We start from the raw sequence: 23,110 nt of genomic DNA on the forward strand, positions 1-23,110 counted from the left end.
ATAACTTATATCTACTAAGCAGATGACAATCAACGGGTCCTTATTCACAGGGCCCACCATCAGTACTCAGTTACCCAGGAATCGTGTTGGAATCTCCTAAAGATGAAAGTGTGAGTCTTTTAACTACTTTAAAAATTTGTAAAATTGGCATCTCAGCAGCCATTGTCTTTTGGCAACAATTTGTGATAAAATCTCTTACTAGGTCAAATGTCTGGTCATAGAGATGCCAATTGCTATTTTTAGATATTCCAATGCATACCAATAGTAAAAAAATTTCTTTTCTCGTAAATATTAGTGACAGAAACTAAATTTTGGAACAACAGAATCGAGCAAAGATAAATCAAAGATCAACGCAACCGGAAACACCAGCAATAACAAAAAGAATTCAACACTCACAAGCTCATCAGCACTCAACACCAAAGATTTAATTCGTGATTATAAAACCATAACAAGTTCGACATCAACAAACTTTAATAAGGTTGAAGCACGTTTAGAACGTGGAGATTCGATAGGAAATGATGATCCGGTGAAAGATTCACCGACAAGTGACGAGAAGAAAGGAAAGATAAAGAGAAATTCAAGCCTAATATCACTAAAGTCAATAAATCAAAATTTAAAAGCTATGCTCAAAATAACACGAAACGATACGAGTAGTTCGAGTGATGCTGAAATTGGTGAAACAATCAAAAAGAAGCCACAACATTTAAATCCACCAATTATATCGGCGCCATCTTTAAGGATTGATGATGTTGATATTGATGAAACGAAAATGTTACTAAATTATCCACAATCACCGCAACGATATCCATCATCATCAGCATCAGTAACACCAGCTGTTACGCCTACAACCTCAACAACACCACTTTTACAATACCAAGAATATGTACCACGTTCAGTCAGTCCATCCCCTTATCTTGATATTTCACCATCACCAAGACGCTCGTCGACATCTGATATTTTAAATAAAAAGCCATCAAATCCAAGTGTTGCTGATTCATCGTCAAAGAAATCATTACACAGTACAGCTGGATCTGGTTCAGCACTTCTCAATGAGCCACATTTACTTAATGTTGCTGGTGCTGCAACAAAAGAACGAAGACCGTCGACAAGTGAACTCTTACGTAAGGCACGCGAGCGTAAGGGAAGTGAAGGTAAATTAGGTCGAAGTATATCGAGTGGAAGTAGTATAGCACGCTGTGGTAATAGAAATAGACGTTTAAGCATGGCATTTTAAAGTTAAAAAAATGAGATTTATAAAATAATTAATATAAAAATTTTCATAATTCATTCCTTTATCAAATAATTAAGTTCCAATCTTACTTTAGCTTTTCATTTCCACTTTCTTCTGAAGAATAGAAAACGAGTTCTTATGCAATTAGACATTAATGACAGAATTTAATGAAACGAACAAAAAAAAAAGGGTTTAATTAGGTAGAAAAAAGGTAGAAATATGAATATAAATTGATTAATGCACATTCATCGATTGCGGGTATTGTAGATGATAGATGGCTTGGGTACCATGAAAATTGGAAATGAAATCGAATTGCGGAGATGAAAAATGTTTGCAAATTTAATTTATTTAATAAATTCATTTGTTCAATCTTTTTATGGAAATGAATTTAAATTTTTGAATCTTATAAATTGCATTTCATGCATTAAAATAAATTAAAGATTCGTATGTCACAAGAAGATGATAAATATTAACATCAAAGGATGCTGTAGTCGAAATTTGATTGCTGTTCAAGCTAAGAACACTGAAGTTGATTTCAACAAGTAGAAGATTGTTGTTTGATGATTGAAAATAGAATGCATACTTCTATGAAAAGGGGTCTACAACTATGTAAAGGAAATCAACTTACTTGGATCTTACTCTCTGCCTTTCTCAGTTGGCGTCTAAAACTGGCTCTATCTCTAGCTGCCTTTTGCCAATTACCAAATGCTGCATTATCTCTATCAACAACCTTTTTCCAAGAAATCAACTAGTTGTAAATGTAATTAAAATGGTAAACTGTCAACTTGTGAGCTTCAATCTCCAAATGAACTCTAATTCTCGAATTGCATATATCAGTTAATCAAAAATCCGGTACAAGCTGGCTTGAATCTGACTTGAATTTCCTTTAAATCCAACACTAGATCAGAAACACGCCAGTTAGATGCTGAATTTGGAATCGATTTACCAACTTGTGCTATTCGTGATTTTTAGTGGCTTAAAGACTTGATTTTGTAAAGGTCAAGTTTGGATCCAATACACTCGATAACAGTTTTACCGCTGTCAATTGAAGACAACAGATCAAAACATTTATCAGTTCCTCAATCGAGTCAGCAAAACTCTAATTCCTTGAATCGTTCATCTAAATGAATCTATGATTATAGCCAAGGGGGTTGGGGGTCAAGATTCCTATCTCAACAAATAATTGCAAGACATTACTAAAACTTTTTGTGAGTAAGAATGAATCAAATGAAATTCTATTCAGCTGAGTATTTAATACCAAGTAACTCATAAAAGCTTTCCCAACATTGAACAAAACAATAATCATAAAGAGCATTTTCAATCATTTTTCATCTCCGATGCAAAGACATAAAAATGAGGAAAAGAAGAAAAAAAAATCAAATAGAAAAAAAATATAATATGAAGAAAATAAACGAATTAAAGATGGAAAGAGCTTTATACAAATAATATATATACACACCAGAAGGAAGAAAAATACATAAATAAGAAATATAAAAAAGAAAATGAAGCTTTGCATTCAATTATTGAAGTTCCCATTGGGATTGATGCTGACGACATGAGAATGTTTAAATGAAAATAATAAAAAGTATTATAATCGTCAAAAATACTAAAGCTATACAGCATGCATTCTTGCTAATGATGGTGGTAGAGTAGTGGTGGGCAAATCTGTATGTCGGCAGCATCAAGGGCGTAGCCAGAAAATTTTACTTTGAGGGACCCGACCATTTTTTCTGAATTTTTTTGATAAAGTAATCAAAAAATTTTAAAATTCAAAACAGCGTTACAAAATAAAGGATTTTCCAATGCTCGGCAGGGTGCTTCTAATGCAGCTTCTCTTCTGGCTACGCTCCTAGATGGTAGAATATTGGTGGGCAACCTGTGTGTCGCGGAGAGTTGGCAGGACTTTGGAAGTCCGAACTCCAAAAGTCCAAAAAGTCCATACACCATTTTTTTTTTTTGGGAGCCGCCTCCTCTGGAGTCCGGACTCTAGAGGAGGAGCCTCCATATTTGAGTCCTGCCAATTCTGCTGTTGCGATACACCAGTGTGCACAATATCTAGAAATCTCTTAAACCGTATGCCGAATGTGATTTCGGTCAATGCGTACTAAGACTATGTACTGCGAAAAACACAAAATTGCCCACCACCAGGTAGAATAATAAGAAAATAAATAACTCAAATCAGAAACAATAAATCAAACTAAAAAGCGATTTCATCTGTAGATGATTATAGATATAAAGCTATAAGTTTTTTATTTCGTTAAGAAGTTTGTTGAAAAGCTTAAGTAAGTCAACATCAAAATAAACTTTTTAGAACTTTTATATTCATATTTATCAATTTTCAATAGTTTTTAAATTTTTTTTTTTCTCTAAAGTTAGATAGTTCCAGTTTTCTTGTTGTTGAAAATATTTCCATCCAATGATAAAATATTTCTTTTATTTCTTATGATGAACTTTTGAATTGCTGAATAGAGATTTAAATAATACTTTTTCGGCTTTTGAGATTTATTTGAGGTTGACTTTTTTTACTTTCATTGAAGATTTTAATTTGAAACTTGAGGATTTACTTTTAATCTTAAGAGTTAAATTCAGATCTAGAGCAATGTTGTTATTATGTAGCTACTAACTTGAGTAGTGATGATAGAATAGAGTTGAATCTGGGGTATTGAGTCTGTTGAGGAATCAAAACAATAATACTTATTTATAAATATGTTTAATTATAAAACTTCCTTATTTAATTCAGTAAAGATGATGTTTACTGTTTGAAGTTAGAAAACAGACTAAATATTCATTTTAAGGGGTCTACAACTATAAAAGGGGAAAATCAACTAATTTTAGTTACAGATATAATTTGAATATAAAACGACAGTTGATATATTTTCAATGATGGATATGAATAGGGGGGAATTTTCACACATATTCACAAATTTTTCTCTGTGCACACATGAAATATCTAGCATATGTGTACACATTCTGAAAAACAGAGTATGTTTTAACAGCTTTGTCGACGAATATGGCAATTGGAGAATAAAGCTTCTACATCTGAGTGTTTAGGCAGTAGACAAAGCATCTAAAATCCTCTTTTTTGTGAGGTTGCGATTTTATTCTCACTAGAGACCGATTTTGCTCAATACTCACAAAAGTACACTGTTTCAGACATAGATGTATCTGTTCACGATGGAAACTTCTTGCCTTGCTCAGTTGAAATCTTTGTGAAGATGTGAGGATTCCAAGAATCAGTACTATACTTGTCATACCAACGGCTCTATTTAATTATTGATAAATTTAGTTCTGGTTGAAATCAAACCTCTTTTTCTTAAAAGAGAGTAATTTGCAGATTCACAGTCTTCACACTTTTCACCAAGACACAGAGCTACTCTTACACATAACTCAATACCCCAGATTCAACTTTACTCCGACATCACAAAGGTTTAGCCAAATTAAGATGTAATCTTTATAGAGTCAGACATAGACTTTTACCTAGGTCAACAATACTGTTCTAGAGAATTAAATTTAAACCTTAAAATCATTGAATTTAAATCTTTAAATTTTATGCCATAAATTCTTCAAAATTTAAGATGAGATTCTCCAAATGGATAGCTTACAAGAAAAGATTTGCATTTCCATTGAAGAAACTCACCTTAAATTTGACAAGAAAATTTTAAATTTTTCTAAATTTAAGTCTGCTTTTCCATCAAAACTCATTCCAAAAACCACCAAGATTATCATAAAATTTCAAAATTTAAATCCATCAATCTAATCAATATTATTAAAGCTTGATGATTTAAAATCAACAGCATAACATCACAAGCTAAATCCAATATTTAAATCTTCATTTCGCATTAAAAATGGCATATTTGTTATCATATACAGAAGCCATATCATCTTACTCATCAACAAACTCCATACATCAATCTTGCTCACAATGAAATTCCAACAGTGAGACATTACGTAAAAGGAATAAAAGAGAAAATTGGCATAGCTATTGATGTAAATATTTTGTTATTTTCCTTTCATTCATTCATCTCGTATAAAGCAATATGAAGGATCGTAACTCAAGTTATATAAACAAAATTCTATCATTTATTTCAAATAAACCACGATCAGAGAAATTGAATGTCAAAAGATGAATCCATCCATTTAAAAATATATATATGTCCTTCCATTCAGAACAATTTTTCTTTTATACACGTTCCTTTTTTGAATTTTTTATGTGTAGTACGGTGGGTTATCTTTAATTTGATGCAGAAAATTCAAGGAAAAATGCTGTGATTTGCGAAGAAAAATGTCTAGAGTTTGTTCAAAATTGTAGGGCTACAGCTTTGGAAGGGCTGCTTAGGACTACTAAGGTACAGTCCAAAACTGCGGACCTACGCATCTAAAATGTAGAACTGATTCTTGGTCGAACCTTAAAAAATTATAACCTACAAAATCTGACTTTAAGAAATATTTAAATAGTAACGGTCATTTTAGATTTGAATTGATTGGAAAAATTTTTATATACTTCATTGGCTGGGGCGCACATGGGCCTTTTGCCGCGCGGAGAGAATGTCTAAAGACGGCTTTATCCTTCGAGAATCGCTGCAAGTTCGGAAAATTGTTTATAACACCAAAAACCGTTATTTTATTTGAATAATATACCACTATGATCTAGATTTGAAAATTTTGTTCAAAAATTCAACGTGCAGTATTTTTTGGTAGAAACCTCAAATTTTTAAAAATAAAATGACCGTTTTTTCATAATAACAAAAATCTCCAATTTTTTGATGTTTTAAGAGTTTTAACTTAACTATAATTAAAATTCTGATAATGGCTAGCAAAATAGTTAAGGATACATTGATTTAAAGATAGAAATTTGTGAGTTTTTGAAAAGAAATTTTAAAGTTTACACAAAATTTTGATGCACGGAAAGTGTAAAAATTCCAAATTCATACAATTTTTAAGTTTGAATATCTCGCAATCGGCTTCAATCGGCGTTATGACATAAATATATGTTGTAAAGCTCTATCAGATCTTGCAATACTTCTAGATCTCGTCGTCAATCCAGGTGAATCTCGTAACTTATTTGGAATTGAAAGTTTGAAAATTGCAATATTTTTAGAACATATTTTAACAACTTTATAGACATTATTCAAAGCATTTCAATGCTTAAATCGAATCTATAAGCAATAAATCTGCTAAATATGAATAAACTGACTAGTTTTGGTACTTAGTTGAGAAGAATTCAACAAAAATATTTTGGTTGGAAAATGTAAACAAAAAAAAGCACAACTTTAAATTCTCTTTTCTCAGGATAGACAGTGACTTCAAGCCTGATATTTTAAGGAACGGAACAAAGTTATTTACACTTTCAATTGATCATCAAACATAGTGATAAATAATACACAACGAAAATGAATTTTTGAACAAAATTTTCAAATCTAGATCATAGTATATATACTAGCAAAATTTTAAAAATTATTCTAAATCTTGATGATGATGATCAAGTCGTTTAAATCCACAATGAAGCGTAGGGAGCTTACAAAGCTTTTGTATCTAACGCGATTATTAATCAAAACCACAAGCTCATTAAGCAGCTGAGTCGCTTCTTTACGAATAGATGAATGTCATATAGCAACTTAATAGCAACGATTGCCAAGAAGCAATTCCGAATCTTGTCCATCACTTTAAAAAAAATGTGAAAATTTGAATGAAATTTACTTAAATTTCACTATTTTTAACTTTTTCATATAAAATTGAAAGATTTCCCCCATCCATAAAATGAACATTCATCTTTATACATATTTCAATCCATGTAACTCAATGCAAATAAATTTCGCTTACATCCTCTCCTTCAATTTAAACATTCATGAAAGAGAATTACTTGATTTTGCCATTCTATGTAAAAAAATGTAATAAATTTGATGCGATGATAAAGATTGTAAAATTTATAAAGTTTAGAGAAGAAATTTAATTTAATTTTTTAACACCAAAAAGGGAATACGAAATGATTAATTAAGTTTCTGATGTAATTATCCTTAAGAAAGGATTAGCGAAGTTATATGCTGTATAAAATTGACCCAAATTCCTTCGAATGCTTTAAACAAATTGTACAGAAAGATGATACTATTTCTATTTTTACTACGCAACATGAAAAAATTAATTGGACTTTAATTCTTTAACATAATTTAGGCACAGTTTGTTTCAAGAAAAGTTGCTGCACTGCACAGAATGTTGTGAGTCGTGTTCCACTCAAAATAAAACTTTTGCAAGAATTTTTTTTTACATTTTTCATCAAAAATTTCCATAATTAAGCACTAAAAGATGCTGTGATTAGGCTCATTATGTCCATGTTTTTGGATCTTCTTCTATCAAGCTCATCCAGCATCTTAATCTTTGTTCATGGCTGCCAAATGACAATTCGGGAAGAAACTCAATTTCTGGACATTTTAAACTGTTGAAAGAATTGGATATCCACATAATTCCTAACTTACTTACTTGGCGAAGGCGCACTGGTGCCCATTGTCATATTTAAGAGTTCATCGGAAGCTGTATCTTAGTTTAGGTAACTTCTGCCAGTTTCCAATTCCCAGCATTTTTGCATCATTGCTCACACAGCAATCCCATGAGCTCTTCGGTCTACCTCGAGATCTCTTTAGATTCAGAAAGTCACCCTAACTTGACCACCGCTAAATTCTTAGAACGACAGATCTTGCTTACTTAATTCGCTGGCTGTCTAGATCAATTATGATCCATGGCCTTACTTAGATGGCGATTAAAGCTGGTTCAATCGCTGGCTTCCATCTGTCAATTGTCAATACCAAATGCAATGCTGTCTTTATCGACAGCTTCCTTCCAGGAGTTCTTCGGTCTCCTACGAGCTCTCTTACCATCCACAAAGTCTGATTTAAAAACCTTATTTAGTGGAGCTTCTACAGGTCTTGTAATATCAGTTTCTCCATATAGCTGGTACAGTTCCACATTACTTCTAGAACTCCAAATCAATCCAAGATATTGATGTAGCACGCTAGGCTATCGAGTGATATTCACTCCAATTAATTTATAGTCATTTCTCATTCATAAATTCATCCATCCGTCCATAAAGTTAAACTTCACTTCTGCATTTAACACAGGTTTTTAATTCTCTTTAAATGTTGTTTTTTATTGCTAGCCTAGCAAGAGAAGTTGTTATTTTGCTAAACATTTACTGCTAGTTTTGTTTCAATCAAGTCATTATTATGATCTTCATGAAGCTTTATGATCTACTGTAAACATTGTTTTTCGTTCTAGGTCTTCAAATCAACATCTAAATGGAGTTATAAAAAGTCATATTTACATCAAATTCTAAGGTTTAGTATTCTAATTAACGTTTCTCTATTTACTCTTCTGGAAGCTTGCAAGCGTTATAAGATATTCTAAAAAATTCTCATAGTTAGTTATTATAAGCAGCTATCAATCAGAAGTAGTTAGCTTCGAAGCTTCGATTTTACCAAAAAAATAAATAAATAAATCCATTTTAAATGACTTAGGATAGGAACATACCTAAATCTACTTCTTTGTGTTTCACATAAACCTTCAAAATAGCTACAACAAATCAGTGTCGTTAAACATAAAATAAGTTCGTTCAATAACTGCCACAAAGTTGTTAATTTCTCTGATCGGTAACTTCCTATGAAAATGTGCAAAATACTTTAAAACTACTTTTATTTACATATTTTTAAGTTTAATCTATGATGCTGATTTTTAATGAAATTTTTAATTTTGGTTCTAAATATCAATGTTATGTGATCAAATTAAATGGCCACAGTACGTATGACCAATATATTTTAGGAGCTCAAGTAAGAGTTTTTCTCATTTGAAATTTAAATTTCGATAATCATGCTCAATCAATACGACTGAACGTGTTCAATTTTGTGAGAATACTCATTGAACACGCTCCTTGTCTGTTCGGGTGACATCCAGAAAATTAGCTTTTTGATTATTTGTCATAAATGACGTTTTCTAATCACTAAGTCTGCATACAATTGCATGACCCAGGATATACCAATGCAATGTACTTTGCCGCAATTTGTGCTCCGCGAATATTTAAGCCGACAGCGAAAAAGCATCCGTATCCGACTACTCTAACAAACAAAGAACATTCTTTAATGGTACAAAAATACCATTATGTTACCTAAAAGCGGTATCTTTGCCTGTTAGGACTAGACTTTCTCTGGAATCAAACCCAGGTCATTTGAGACGGTTGACCAATATTGCTGCAAAGCCCGGCTAGCCCTTAAATTAAAATCTTCCGTTCAAGCTTGATGGGGTTTTATTCTAGTTATATAATAATCTTGCAATTTCATGAGAAATATAGAAGTTGACAACAATCTGTCACACTTAGAAAGAGTTGTCAGCCAAACTAAAATGTACAACAAAAGTAGATTGCTTCTAAATTTAGAACTAAGCTTTCTCGCTATCGGAATTGGGATATCCCGGGATCAATCCGGATTCAAGGGTTGAAATCTCGATTTATACTTACCAGAATTTTTAGAAAGCATATTTAGAATCAGATATTACAGATTTCATTAAAATCAGCATCTAACTTTCCAATCTATCGTTAAATAAAATTATACAAAATTTAATAAAAAACTGTGATTAAGCTCAAAAAAAAGTATATTTAAAATAAAAGAAAGTAATCAATGCATTCAGCAACAAAAAATAATAAAATTTAAGGAAAAATAAATCAAAATACGGATTTAAAATAAAATTCATACATCTATTCTAAAACTCGTAGATTTCCAATTTTCCTCTCCATTATTTTTCAAATCATAGCTTTTGAGCATTTAGCAATGAGTTTCCTCTAAGGAAGCATTAGTTTTATCCCTCAACAACCCCCCTTCCCCCTTTAATTTCCTCTTTATCTTTCTCTAACAACATCTACTTTAAAAAAGATAGTAAGGAAGAGAAGGAAAAATCCATTTCTTAAATGCCACACACAAGTGCATTTTTATAAATAGATGAAGATATAATCATTCATGTAGTATGATGAAAAAAAAAGAATTATATTAGAAAAAAAAGAAAGTTTAAGATAGAACTTGAAGATGACTTGAATTTTGTATGGAATCGAATCGACGGATTCTGAACAAGCTAATTTAACTAGTTAATGACAAGTTGTAAACATAGGCATTTTGTAGAGAATTTGGGATGGTACAACAGATCATCAATCGCAGTGCCGTTGCTATAAGCAACCCTACATTATATTCTATTCTATTCTATTCTAATGGCAATTTAATGTCCAGTTGATGTCTGGTTCTAACGTATTTTTGTCCACTCGGGAGCTTTGTCATGTGGTCAGCAATTAAGTCAGATGGAAAGCCTTTTGTAGTTACTTAAATTTCAAGTCTGAGCAATTCTGACTTTAATCCGAAAGCTTTAACATGTTTTCATAGTACAGGAAGACCACTAAGGTACCTAAAAGCGATCCTGATCGGTATGTATTGAAATATTGCCACCACGGCGAGGAGGTGGCATTATACTTAGAACCAAGTGGCAGCCACTTGGTGAAAACAACCAAATTTGCCACTTAGCTTCTTTGTTCTAAGCATACTGCCCCAAAGCCGCCGTGACGGCAACATTTCAATATGTGCTTATCGGGGATGTCTTTGACTGTTAGAGGATGCTTCAGTAAATAATATTCAATTTTTCCATGCAAATTCCAAGTCAACTTCAAGTTCTGTCAACTATAAGATGCTTAAACAGTTTCCACTTTGACTCGCAAGGGAAACTAAAAACATTTAAGCTTCAAATTATTATATATTTTTGTTTTGAATTTTCATTTTTTCTATTTAGATAATAAAGAAATTCAAAGTCAATAGAAAAAAAAAAAATCGAATTAAAAAATGAGAATTCATCTTATGAAATTACAGAGAAAAAATTATAATAAAATTAAAAAAAGGTGAAAATTAGATTTTCACTAGGCTAATGCATGAGTCTTTTTTTGGAAAGATAAGAAAAATTATTGCATAGATTAATTTTAATATCATACAATTTACATGATGAAGGATAATAATAATGTAAGGAGGGTTTAGTATCAGAAGAAATATCAGATTTTAGATTCTTATTGGGTTAAATCAATGTGTTCATGTATTTGGGGTATGATTGTTAACAATATTGTACCCTATGAACTTAAGTGATTCAAATGATTCTTTTATCAACAGAAGCAATTTTTCTAAAAGTCATAAGAAATGAAACCCAAACAGACAATGAGCATAGTCAGTAAGATTAGCGTGCTTATTAGTATACTGAATTAATATAATTGAGCATGCTCAATTCTGTAAGCATATTTATGAGCATGCTCGTTGTCTGTTAGGATATGAAGCAATCTTTATTAGGTACTTATAAAATTTCAATCAATTAATATTCGAAATTGAAATTTTTTGTATTTTTTGCCAGAATTAAGCCATACAAAAAGCATTTCATCAAGTTGAACTCTTTTACATGAAATATTAGAATTCTGTGGTTTTGCTACATTATGTTTTTTGATTAAAAAAGTTCAAAAATTCCTCTTTCTCAAAATCTTAATATTTTATGTACGACAGAGCGACACAAAAGAGTAATGCTATACCACAGAGCTTCTAAATACTCTGCAACAAGGCTTTAAGTCTCCACTAAAGCTCTTATATTAACACCAAACGGAAACATCCTCAGTGTAGCATCCATAAGGTTGCACAATATGTATCCGAGTGTACAACTTAACACAATGTCCAGTTAGTATCTAGAATATCAAGATATTAACTTTTCATTAAACTACACCTACGGTAGACTAATGACATTTAATGAAACATTCCTGAGAAAATGTTCTCAGTCGATTGTATTATGTGAAGTTCTCCACTCGAAGTAGCCACTAATAGCTCTTTGATGAAGAACTCTTCATTTGTGTCTCTCAAGACAGAACTGTTCAACTATGTGGAATGCTCTTTAGATAGGTTTATTTTGCCAAAATTACAATACAGAGTGTGGCTTTCTCAAAAACGACTGTTAATTGTTTTCAAAAAAAAATATATATTAGTCGCTAAAATTCACCGTTACTTATACTTTTCTTCGTAACGTAAATTTTTATTTTAAAATAAGTTGAGTTCGAAATTTTCGAATTCTCAGACAATCAAATGTAGAAGAATTCGAATTTGAGACGGCCACACTCTGTTACCAAAAATAATTATAATCGAAAAATCCAGCTTCAATCTCGATTTTAGTCAGAACATCAAGTTGCTCATTTTTAGTCAATGAAGATTATTCCTTACTCTCTCTCTTAAATTTGATATTTTGATCGATAATAAACCTTTTAAGATAAAAAAAAAAAAAAAAACATAATAATAAAAATTTCTCGCTTATTTTTACAGTTTAAGGCGTAAAACATCAATTTCATGCGATTCACTTTGGACATTTAAAATGTATTTAACAAAAATTGTTCGATGCATTCAACTTTTTTTTAATTAAGATAATTTAGATGTGAATTTCTTTGATCATTCAGCAATCCATGAAAAGCCATTAAACATGAATATTTCACAGAGATTAATTATTTTTCATGAATAAATCACCGGACATCAAAGTAAAAAAAGCTCATCTGTAATGAATTTTTCATTGCTTATGCTTTTCATTTAAAATTTGACCACTGACTTTACATTTTTTTGAGTTGATGCTGCATAAAAAACTCTTTGCACAGCAGAGAGTAAATCAAATTAATTGAATGCATGTATTCGACAATATCAAGCTTGTATCGCAGCTTGTTGTACATTTAAATTCAATGGATATTCTATTGTTTTATTGGAATTAATTGGAATCACAATCGATTTAACAATACAAACTCGAAGCTGATTCCACTGACAAATTTTATGACAATTAATAATTGCCGAATGATCAAATTAATTCCTTGTACGCAATTTTTTTAGAATAAATTGATAGAATTTAATTATTTTGACAAAACTGACCATTAGGATGACGTAATACATCCTGTGTTGACTGCTTCCTTCCCAACAGAAATAATTACTACTTTAAAAGTTTGACGGGACTGTCCCATGGCGACAATTGTTCAACCAAGTCAAATATCCTCCTGTGCAGTTAATTGAGTCAATCATTATTAATTATCTGTTGAGGATAATATTCAATTTTGATAGGAAATTTCATTAAATTAATTTCATTGTAGTCTCTGTTCTTGGAAATCCCAACACCGAGGTTATTAAGATGTAAATAATTCAGACATTTAGGAAATATTGGAGTACGCCAACAACAACAACGAGACTGTTGCAAAAATTTATGAATTTTCTTGAATGATGAAATTGCTTTAAGAAGAAGAGGAACTGGATGTCGTGGTCGTGCTGCTATAAAATGACGCTTGTTTATTAGAGGGAAATTTTATGAAGATTTTTCAGATTAATATGATGTAAAATTCTATGAAATTATTATAAATTGCCTTTAAGGGTATTAGGCGCTGTTCTATTATTTCAATTTAGTATTCCTCTGTTTATAAAGGGTATGCATGGGCATACAGGATTGTCCTACATATTACAAATTTGTATGGTAGTTCAATAATTCCAAGATTGAATTTTGGAGTTTCTTCTTGTGCTACAGACGTGTTACTCTTTAAATACCCCTATCGACACAATGTGGCGAGTCGCATTCGAAACGCAGGTCGAAATTTGCCGTCTTGATGCCGTCAAGGTAACTTTGCGTTTTAACGTTGATACATCGACGCAAAATTGCCCTAGCGAACACGGTGTCCTTTTCGTATACGTTCTAATTAGTTTCCCAAACTCATCTATTTTATACAAAATTCAACCAAATTCTTGCCGTATTCTCAATTTCTTCAAAGCTAAGCAGTCATAAAATGTCAAAAAGTCAATCAAAATCATTAAAATAATCTTGAATTAAAGTTTTCAGAACAAAACTTTAAAAATGTAAAAAAAAAATTTGAAATCTATCAAATTATTTTAAAAATAATTGCCAATCATACTCATTTTCATCAATCATATGCGTTGTTAAAAATTAAATGCTTAAAATTAATTAAAGAGAAGCAGTTCAATACACAAAAAAAAGTAAAAAAATTGACACCAAAAAATTATTAAATTAAAATGTTATTATGTAATTAAATTCACAAATGTGTAAATTCCATAAAATTTTTTTTTTTTATTGCCATTAAAATATTTTATTACAAAGATAAAAAAAAAAATGTTTGTCACATCATAAGTGTCGTACGAAACACACGTATGTACTGAAATATGAATCCGCAATATATGACGTTAAATTGGAAATTTTCCAATGGCATAAGCATGATAGTACATAATATACTTGAAAAATTATATTAAGGAACATTTGTAACGACAAAAGAGCAAAAAAAAAAATGTATGAATTGTTTTTTAAAAGAACATTATAATTAATAATAATGCATATTAATGGAAGAAAAATCAAATAATTAAATTATAACCTTAAAAAAGTTTAAGATAATAAAGAAGAAAAGTCCCTTTATTCACAAAAAAAGGAAGACTCATTATTAAGTATAAAAATCAATAAAAAGCGAAAAATTTATCTTAAAATGAAAATCAATATTTACTTCTTCTAGTCTATTGAGAGCTTTCAGACATTATTGACTAAATTTTTTGATGGATTTCGTGCTTATAAGAGAGGCATTGATGAATTTGGATGTGATAGATGAAGACACAATGATATGTATTACATAACCTTTGTGCTTTGAGCTTTTCTGTGTAATAATTTAATAATAAATCCTCGGTAGTATAGTGGTGAGTATCTAAGCATTACGTATATATATGAAAAATATGTTCTTACCTTTATCAATCATCAAGAAGCTTACTGAAAGTTCTCAGAAAATTTAGCATAAATCATTGCATCATCAGAAGATAAACAAAAGCCTTAAAAGGAGTATTAGAAGTAGCCAAGCAACAATTCTGAAAATATTGTTTGTAAAATTTTCCATTCAGTAAAAATCTATTTATATGAAAATCTTGTGGCTTTACAGAGGTAAGTGAAGAGATTACTTGTAAACATTCCGAACCTTCTACGTCCTACTTAAAATTAAAAGTCTAAAATTTCCATTCACCTTCGTCCTGAATGAATTTTTAAACATTTTTTTCACTCTCGTCATGTGACAGGTTCTATTTTCTATTTATATCCACTATACTCGCCTTAGACTTGCTGTTTTGTTTTATTTAAAGTCATATTTAGCATGTAACAATATCTGCATTTGTTGTTCATAGCATGATTTGTAAATGTGAGATGAAATTCTTTTTTTTGCAGACTCTAAATCACGAGAAAATGTCAAAAGCACTAACTTAGTCACTGCTAGAATATTCATGAACCGCTGTGAATAAATCATGTAGGAATTTTTCTCTTGAAGTTATTAATTAATTTTGCTATTTATTCATCCAATATTATCGAAGGGAAAAGCCCACTAAAATGGTACTTAAACCAGTTGAATAGGCATAAAAAACCTTCAGCAAACTTGTTAAATAATGAGGCACGTTTTGAAAAAATATAGATATAGTTAGTAATATATTGTAAAATTATAATAATTGATGATTATGCATTTGTTGATTATTATATTTGGCGATTCTAGCAAATTCGTCGAAATCTGTAAGTAAATAGGTTAAATTATTAAAAGTTTTAAGTTCAGAGTTGCAGAACAGGCAGCTGACTCAGATAAAAACCGTACAATTTCTAGAGAATTTGTATTGTTTTTCTAACAAAAACCATACAAATTATCAAGAAATTGTACATTTTTTGCCTCTGACAGGTGGCTGTTTTTGAACTTTGGTTCAGAGTTCCAAATCAGGTGCATGTGACAGGAAAAAACTGTACAAAAACTGTAATTCTTAATAATTTGTAAGGTTTTTTCTTGTCACAGTCACGTGTTTTGCAACTCTGCGTTTGGTTTCAAGAATAAACTGCTGTTTAATTTTTTAGCGATAATATAAATCCACTATAATCAATCATTGTCTTTCTTTTAATGACTCAACATTTTTTTTATTAAAGAATATAAAAGAAATTATCCTCGTAATATAGTCAAAATTGTAAATAAACGCCATACTTTTCATAATTTTTCTCTTTTCTTCTATGAAAGTGCAACTTTCTTATTTTCTAAATAAATATTTGCAAAACAAAATTAATTAGCTTCACACAGAGCAACGTAAAAGGTCATAAATTAAATTTTTTTCTTTCTCAAAAATAAGAATTAAAAATTATTACAAAACTATTTAATTTCTCTTTAGTTTCATTACAAAAAAATGCAAAATATTCATTATTCTACTTTGTAATTGTTTAAGTGAACGTTTAAAAATTGTTTTAATTAATTTTTATTGAATTGTGACTTTTTTTATTCAATAATACAAAAATTATAGCTTATTTAATGTACAATAAGGTAGACATAATGTCATTAGTCTGTTCCAGACAAGGGTGATGCACCGAATGCTCAATTTTGCAATCAAATTTTCTTCATCAAATTTTAAAGGAAGTTAAAATTTTTTGCATCAATATTCAAAAAGGTGCAAAATTTCACTTCAAAAATTCAAAAATATTCAATATTTTGTCATTAAATTCTAAAATAAACTAGACTTTTGAAATTTGTTCAAAAAGATGCAAAAATTTTTACATAAAAAAAGGAAAATTTTGACAAAAAACTTTTAAAACAAAATAAATTTTTTGCATCAAAAATCAAAAAGATCACAATTGAGACATCCGTTCTCAAAAAGACGCAAATTTTTTACATAAAAGTTCAAAAAGATGCAAAAAATTTTTATCAAAATTTGAAAAGATGCAAAATTTTTACATTAAAATTTGAAAGAGTCAAAAACAAACGTATTGAAATTAAAAAGACGCGGAACTTTTCACATCAAAATTTTGTTCCCTTAAAAATGGCGCAATAAGCTTTTTTCATGTAAAATTTACCACAAATAAAAATCCAAACTTTCTATATCTATATAATCACCCTTATCAAGTTCCAATAATGACTTTGATACAAAAATAAATAATAATAATAAAAAGTACGTAAATCTTCAAAAATATGCCACTTTTTTTTTACTTTTAACGAAATATGCAATATATTATTTTATATTTTTTTCAATGAATGATCAATAATATGTGCAAATACAGACGATTTCGTGTATTTTATTATTATTATTCCCTCATGTGTATTTTATTTTGTTTTTTTCTTCATTTCTTCACGTTTAACATGCCGAATGTTTTTCAATTCTTTTATTTTTACGTATACATTTCTTTTCAGAATGCTGACAATATTTTTAGGGCATTTATGGCATTTTATGTCAAATATCTTCTTTGTCTTCATTTTTTTTCGCATATATTATTCTTATTATTTATTCAGCAATACGCTTTAGTGTTAAAAAAGGAAGAGAATCATTGTGAAAACATGGAATGGACCATGAATGGGGGAGATCAAGGCTCACTTCCATACATTATTAGTATGACTTAAGTAACTGAATTGTTCTTAATGTCACAATATATTCAATATTGTGATTCAGTCTAAGGAAATCAAACGTTTAAATGATATGAAGTTGAGCAGGTTATATAGCTATTGTATTGACTACTTTGTAATGTCTCAGTGACAAGCTAGAATTTCCTGACTGAATAAGTAACTAATATTTAGTATGAGATTATTAGTCAACTTCTTTAATGATTCTACATGCAATTGCAGCAGCATTTATACTGACAAAGTATCTGAAGTCGCACAAATCGATGGAAATATGTGAAATTAATAGAAATCTTTATCTGGTCCCAAAAATATTCAAGATTAGTCATGACTCACAATCTACTAATTAATAACCTGCTCACATGAGTTTCATATCACTTAAAACACTTGAGAATCGCAATATTCCCATAATATTATAATTCTGAGCGTTATTTTTTTCCGTTGCTGATAATGGCTTCATCGTTAAGTACATTTATGATAAATAACGTATAAAAAATATTGCTGATGATCATAATCATGAAATTTTTTCACGCGATAATTTTGAAGAAATTAAATCAATTTTAACACAGGGCAGGGAAAAATATTCGCTAAGGCAGTTTTTGATTGATTTTTTCTCTTTTTTTTCATCGATAATTTCACTTAAAAGAATTTTTAATTATATTATTATCTACCTGATAAAGTTTTTCACATTTCTCATAATTTATTTGAATTTGTATTCACACCTACGTACATAATTACTAAATTGTTGTTTAGCCGAACTGATTGTTCTTTGTCAAATTTGATATATGTCTCAGCCGAACTGATTGTTCTTTGTCAAATTTGATATAATTCTATTTTGATTAATTCATTTTACTAGTGATCGTTGCATATTTCGAAGAATTTTTGTGTAATATCCTCAATTGATGCGTCACCACTTAATTCAATATATGTTGGTTTCTTTGGAATTAAAAAAGTACATTAATTAGTACGGAAATACCTTGAAAATAAACTTAATATTATTTACCCTTTTCTCATCTAGTCTCATAACTCTCCATTCATCGAGAATATCACAAAATTTAAGAAAATTTTCATTATCATTTGTTTGCTCATAAACATGTAGCAATCCACGGTAATCATACTCTAATCCTGAATATGTTTGGCCAAATAATCGTAAGCCTGTAAATTAATAATATATCATAAAATTAATCTTAAACTAACAATATGATAAGATAATTTCAAAAAACTTACTGATATCAATACTTTTTAAGTATAGTTCCTCCGCTTGACGATACTTTTTCATATGATAATTGTACAATGAGGCTAAATGTCCAATACTAAGACCAACTTCATAATCATATTCTCCTAAAAGATCACGTTTAATTTTTATTGCACGTTGATGCATATCCTCTGCGTCATTATAGCGCATCATCGATTGATATAATCTACCAAGATTTCCATAATGTTTAGCTGTTTGTACATTCACTTCACCAAATGCTTCCAATGATAAATGCAATGCTGATCGATGTAAATCTTCAGATTCTTTCAATAAACCTTTATAGTCTGTCGTATCAGGTGGTACCATATGATCAAGTGCAATCTCTTCCAGTATTAATGCTTTCACACGTTTTGCGGATGCCAACATTAAGTTATTTGATGGTGCTAGTCTCATCATTATATCTATTGCTTTTTCAACATAAACACATGCCGAATTAAAATTACCACGTGAATATTCATAAACATAAAGAGCATATGCTAAATCCTCATGTATCACAGCGACATTAAGATTCCGTTCACCAAATACACTAGTCTTTATAGCCAAAGCTTCCTGTAATGAGATTAAAAGGAAAATTGCAATTAACAAATTGATGACGAAACCATACAAATATTTAAGAATCTATAATTTGAACAGCTTTAAAGCACTTTTGGAAATAATCAAAGTATCAACAACTCGAAGGAATTTTTATATGCAAATAAGAGATAAAGAAATTCTTAAAATGTATGGAAATTTTTACAAGCAATAAATTTGGCCTCGAAAAAAATCCCCAAACACGGGTGAAGACAGAATAATGATCAACTTTCTGTAAATACATCCAGTTTGAATGGATATATAAACAATATAAAGAAATATTAATTTTCATTACCATATATACTTCAACGCTTTGAGTGATTGAGTCAACATTGAGAAGAAAGAATCCCTTATCAAGCAATGCATCCGCGTAGATATTATTATGTGTACCAAAAGTATTTCTGTGGAATAAGAGATAAAAGGTTATTATGCATATGACATATATGAATTATAGTGATGTACTTACTCAGCAATACTAATTGAACTATTAATAAGAAGATTGGCAACCTGAAATTTTCTTTTAACGACACAACTTTTTGCCGCCTGACGAAGCACATCAATGATAATCTTTTTTGGTGTAAATTGAGATAAGAAACTTAAAGCCTTTACAGCCCACTTATAACTTGTATCAAACTCGGAACGACTAAAGTGCAACATTGATAACTCATTGTAAAAATTGGCTAAGAGATTATTCGGAATTCCAGATGTCATATTTCTATTATCATCTATCATTATTTGACCAGAATTATACATGCTTTGTATTTGTTCAATAAGACTAAGTGCTTGAGAGGTCGATATGGAAGCATCTTTGTAGCAACAGAACAATGCTTGAGCGTGCAGCAGCTTTTGAAGGCAGTTGAGTAATAATAATAACTTCCGATAATCATCATTTAATTCCTGAATAAGATTTCGTGTAATTTGTAAGACTTTTAAGCTATCTTCGAACCATCCACATTCATATAAAAATGTTCCTAATCTCATTCCTTTATCAATCTCCTTTAAATAATTCCGACTTGAATTAATATTTAAATAAAGTCCATCTTCTGATGTATCACCTCGATCATCAAGCATGTCATCAACAAGTGATACCAATTTCTCATTGTTCTGATATATTATTTGATCAGTCAGTAGGAATTTTGTACGTTGAACATATTTTCGCTGCAATTCCGATGCTAAAGGTTTGTCGTTCTTCATCATCAGCTAAAAATAGTGTAAAAAAAAATATTTTAAATATATTGTGAACTATATGCTTCATTTTATTTTTCGCAGGAAAAAAACTCATGTGGCGATGAACGAGTATTGTTCATGTCCGAGACTAAATAATAATATTGAAAAGAAGAAAAAATGTTTTATGAGTTCATTAACATTAATGATAAAGGTTTTTTGTTTAGAAACATTTTTTTTGAGGCACAGAACAAAAGAAACTAGTATTTTATTGGGAATGTTAATTTGTAGATATGCTGCATAATCGCATTTCCTGTGAGATCATTTGTAGAACAAGCAAATATGGACTTTGTAAGCAATTAAAAGCTATGCAAATGTTATTAAAATTGATCTGAAATCATACAAATGTCAAGTAATGTTTCAAAGCTGTACAAATGTTGATAAAATTGGTTCAAAATGGTACGATTGCCAGGAAAATGTTTGTAAAACCATTCAAATGTTATTGAAATTGCTATTAGAACCATACAAATGTCAATAATGCTTCAAAACTATTCAAATGTTGCTTAAATTGATTTGAAACCATACAAATGTTGACTATTTGTTTTAAAACTGTACAAATGTTTTTAAAATTGTTTAAGAACTATGCAAATATTTTTTTAGAACAATACAAATGCAGCAAACCCTCATGAATTCCCAGAAAACCATTCAAATGTTTTTAAATTCCACAATAATTTACTCAATCAGATCGATCGAAAATAACAAAAATTTTCACTTTAGCCTAACAACAACATCACATCCAATGTGAATACAATAATAGCTCGTCGCTATTTTCAAAGAAATGCGAAAAAAAGGCAAAACCAATGGCTTTAAAAAATACATATTATCTTCATCATATGTTCATGTTGCATCAGCTGTTTATTTCACTTACCTTGAACACTCTATACATATTGTTTCTTATTGATGAATATCGTATGAGTTTACAAAATAAACTAACGTTACTTAATTCAGCCAGCAAGGCATCATGAAAGAGATAATTGTCAGCCATCTAAACGGGTCATAAGAAAGAAATAGTTCACATTAGATTTATTTTATTATTTAAAAGTAGTCAGTTCATGTAGATATGGCAAACAACAACAACACACAAAAAAAAAATTGCATATATGCATTTTATATAGCACAAGACACTTTCATCTGACTCGACTTATTCTCAATCTCTCTCTTTGATATTCTCATTTCTTCTTTCCACTTCTTTCGCTTTTATTTCGGCTTTTTAGCGCATTTTCCAGAAGGGAAAGTACGCTTATTTCCGCGTTTTGCCTGCCTGCTCATCGGAGATTAGTCATAAATATTGCGAAATTTATTCAGAGCTATTTTATTATTGTTGATTTACAGGTAAAATTCTGCTCACTAGGAAATGTTAAAGCCTCAGTATGCGGAAAGTTTATGCACACACAATTGATTAGCCTTGTGCAGACATCCTTGAATTACTCAACATTTAAGGAAAAAGCGCTTTAGACATTCTAAAGGACTTTTTAACTAGATTTATACCATCAAGTCCATTGCAACAACAAGGAATCAAGGTTTTTAAATGAAAAATGAAAGTTTTGAATGCTTTTTCTTTTCTGCGTTGTTGTCTCTCGTCTTCTCGCTTTTTATTATATTTATTGTGTGTATATATTTCACATAGGTAGTCTTTTTTTTGTGCTTCAAAGCTTCTAAGTGAAATTAGAAATTGGATCACTTAATTTAATGTCATTATTATGTACCTCACAATATATGTCTGATAGCAGTGGTGTTGGCAATATATGTATGGTTTGCATACTATTAAGCTTTTTCACTGTCAAGTCCAATTGTTGCACAAAACGTTTCAATGCAGTTGTGTACAATGTTGGTACATTTTGCAATGACATCTTTTTAGTTTCTGACATTATGTTTGATTCTTTTAAAATAACCTGTAATCTAAACACTAAACACTAATCTCTGGATGTTCTGGATGTTGTTAAAATAAACAAAGACGATGGGAGAAGAACAGAACTCTTTCACTTCTATTTCCGTATTGTATTATATTTTGACTTGTTATCATCTATTAGAAGATTTATTTATTTATCACGATAACACTAATTTTCCAACTAAATCAGATAAGCTGATAGTTTTCGTCGTAGGTAATAATCGGAAGCACCAACAAAAGTGAAATTAAATGTCATTAAAAATTTTCATTTCTTTATTTTTTTTTCACCAAATTCACACAACTTTTTATTTTTTCTGACTTCCTGAGTTCTATGTCGAATACGTCACTGAAATCAGTCAGCACAAGTGGCTATTATATGCTATAATGATGCTCTCATGATTTACTCTCTTTGAATTTTGTATTACGACTAACCAAAATATATCAACTTTTTTCTACTGTTAGTTCCGCGGAAAAATGAAATATTTTTCATTT

At 30.1% G+C, this 23,110-nt stretch overlaps 2 protein-coding genes across 6 annotated transcripts; one reads left to right on the top strand and one right to left on the bottom strand.

Moving 5' to 3' along the window:
* Positions 1-19: 19 nt before the first annotated feature.
* LOC139087052 (uncharacterized) lies at positions 20-14,636 on the top strand. 2 transcript variants are annotated; one of them, XM_070635745.1, is made up of 3 exons: positions 20-110; positions 296-1,151; positions 8,498-14,636. In XM_070635745.1, exons 2-3 carry the CDS (start codon positions 623-625, stop codon positions 8,515-8,517), a joined length of 549 nt encoding a protein of 182 aa, XP_070491846.1. In that variant the 5' UTR covers positions 20-110; positions 296-622; the 3' UTR covers positions 8,518-14,636. The 2 variants fall into 2 exon arrangements, with proteins under 2 accessions (XP_070491846.1, XP_070491845.1); XM_070635744.1 differs by lacking the exon at positions 8,498-14,636 and having other exon boundaries at positions 296-1,240.
* Positions 14,637-15,582: 946 nt separating this feature from the next.
* Pat1 (Protein interacting with APP tail-1) lies at positions 15,583-23,076 on the bottom strand. 4 transcript variants are annotated; one of them, XR_011544096.1, is made up of 8 exons: positions 22,437-23,076; positions 21,599-21,715; positions 19,973-20,706; positions 19,802-19,907; positions 18,909-19,485; positions 18,685-18,836; positions 18,412-18,617; positions 15,583-15,830 (listed from the first exon to the last, which is right to left on the bottom strand). XR_011544096.1 is itself a non-coding variant. In XM_070635712.1 (7 exons), the coding sequence occupies exons 1-7, from the start codon at positions 22,596-22,598 to the stop codon at positions 18,534-18,536; spliced, it is 1,932 nt and encodes a 643-aa protein (XP_070491813.1). In that variant the 5' UTR covers positions 22,599-23,076; the 3' UTR covers positions 17,023-18,533. The 4 variants fall into 4 exon arrangements, 1 of the variants encoding a protein (XP_070491813.1); XR_011544095.1 differs by having other exon boundaries at positions 18,353-18,617; XR_011544094.1 differs by having other exon boundaries at positions 17,184-18,617.
* Between the last annotated feature and the right edge of the window lie 34 nt (positions 23,077-23,110).

This window comes from Chironomus tepperi, unplaced genomic scaffold (genome assembly GCF_022539635.2).
Source record: "Chironomus tepperi strain 1889 unplaced genomic scaffold, CSIRO-AGI_Ctep_v1 contig_93, whole genome shotgun sequence".
Classification (NCBI taxonomy): Eukaryota; Metazoa; Arthropoda; class Insecta; order Diptera; family Chironomidae; genus Chironomus; species Chironomus tepperi.

Excerpts from the sequence above, each read along its gene's own strand:
- Pat1 (XM_070635712.1), bottom strand. The coding sequence starts at position 22,598 with ATGTCAGAAACTAAAAAGATGTCATTGCAAAATGTACCAACATTGTAC. Across the intron at positions 19,908-19,972 it reads AGTTCAATTAGTATTGCTGA|AAATACTTTTGGTACACATA; the intron begins GTAAGTACATCA and ends CTTATTCCACAG. Across the intron at positions 18,618-18,684 it reads TGAGACTAGATGAGAAAAGG|AAACCAACATATATTGAATT; the intron begins GTAAATAATATT and ends TTAATTCCAAAG.
- LOC139087052 (XM_070635744.1), top strand. The coding sequence starts at position 623 with ATGCTCAAAATAACACGAAACGATACGAGTAGTTCGAGTGATGCTGAA.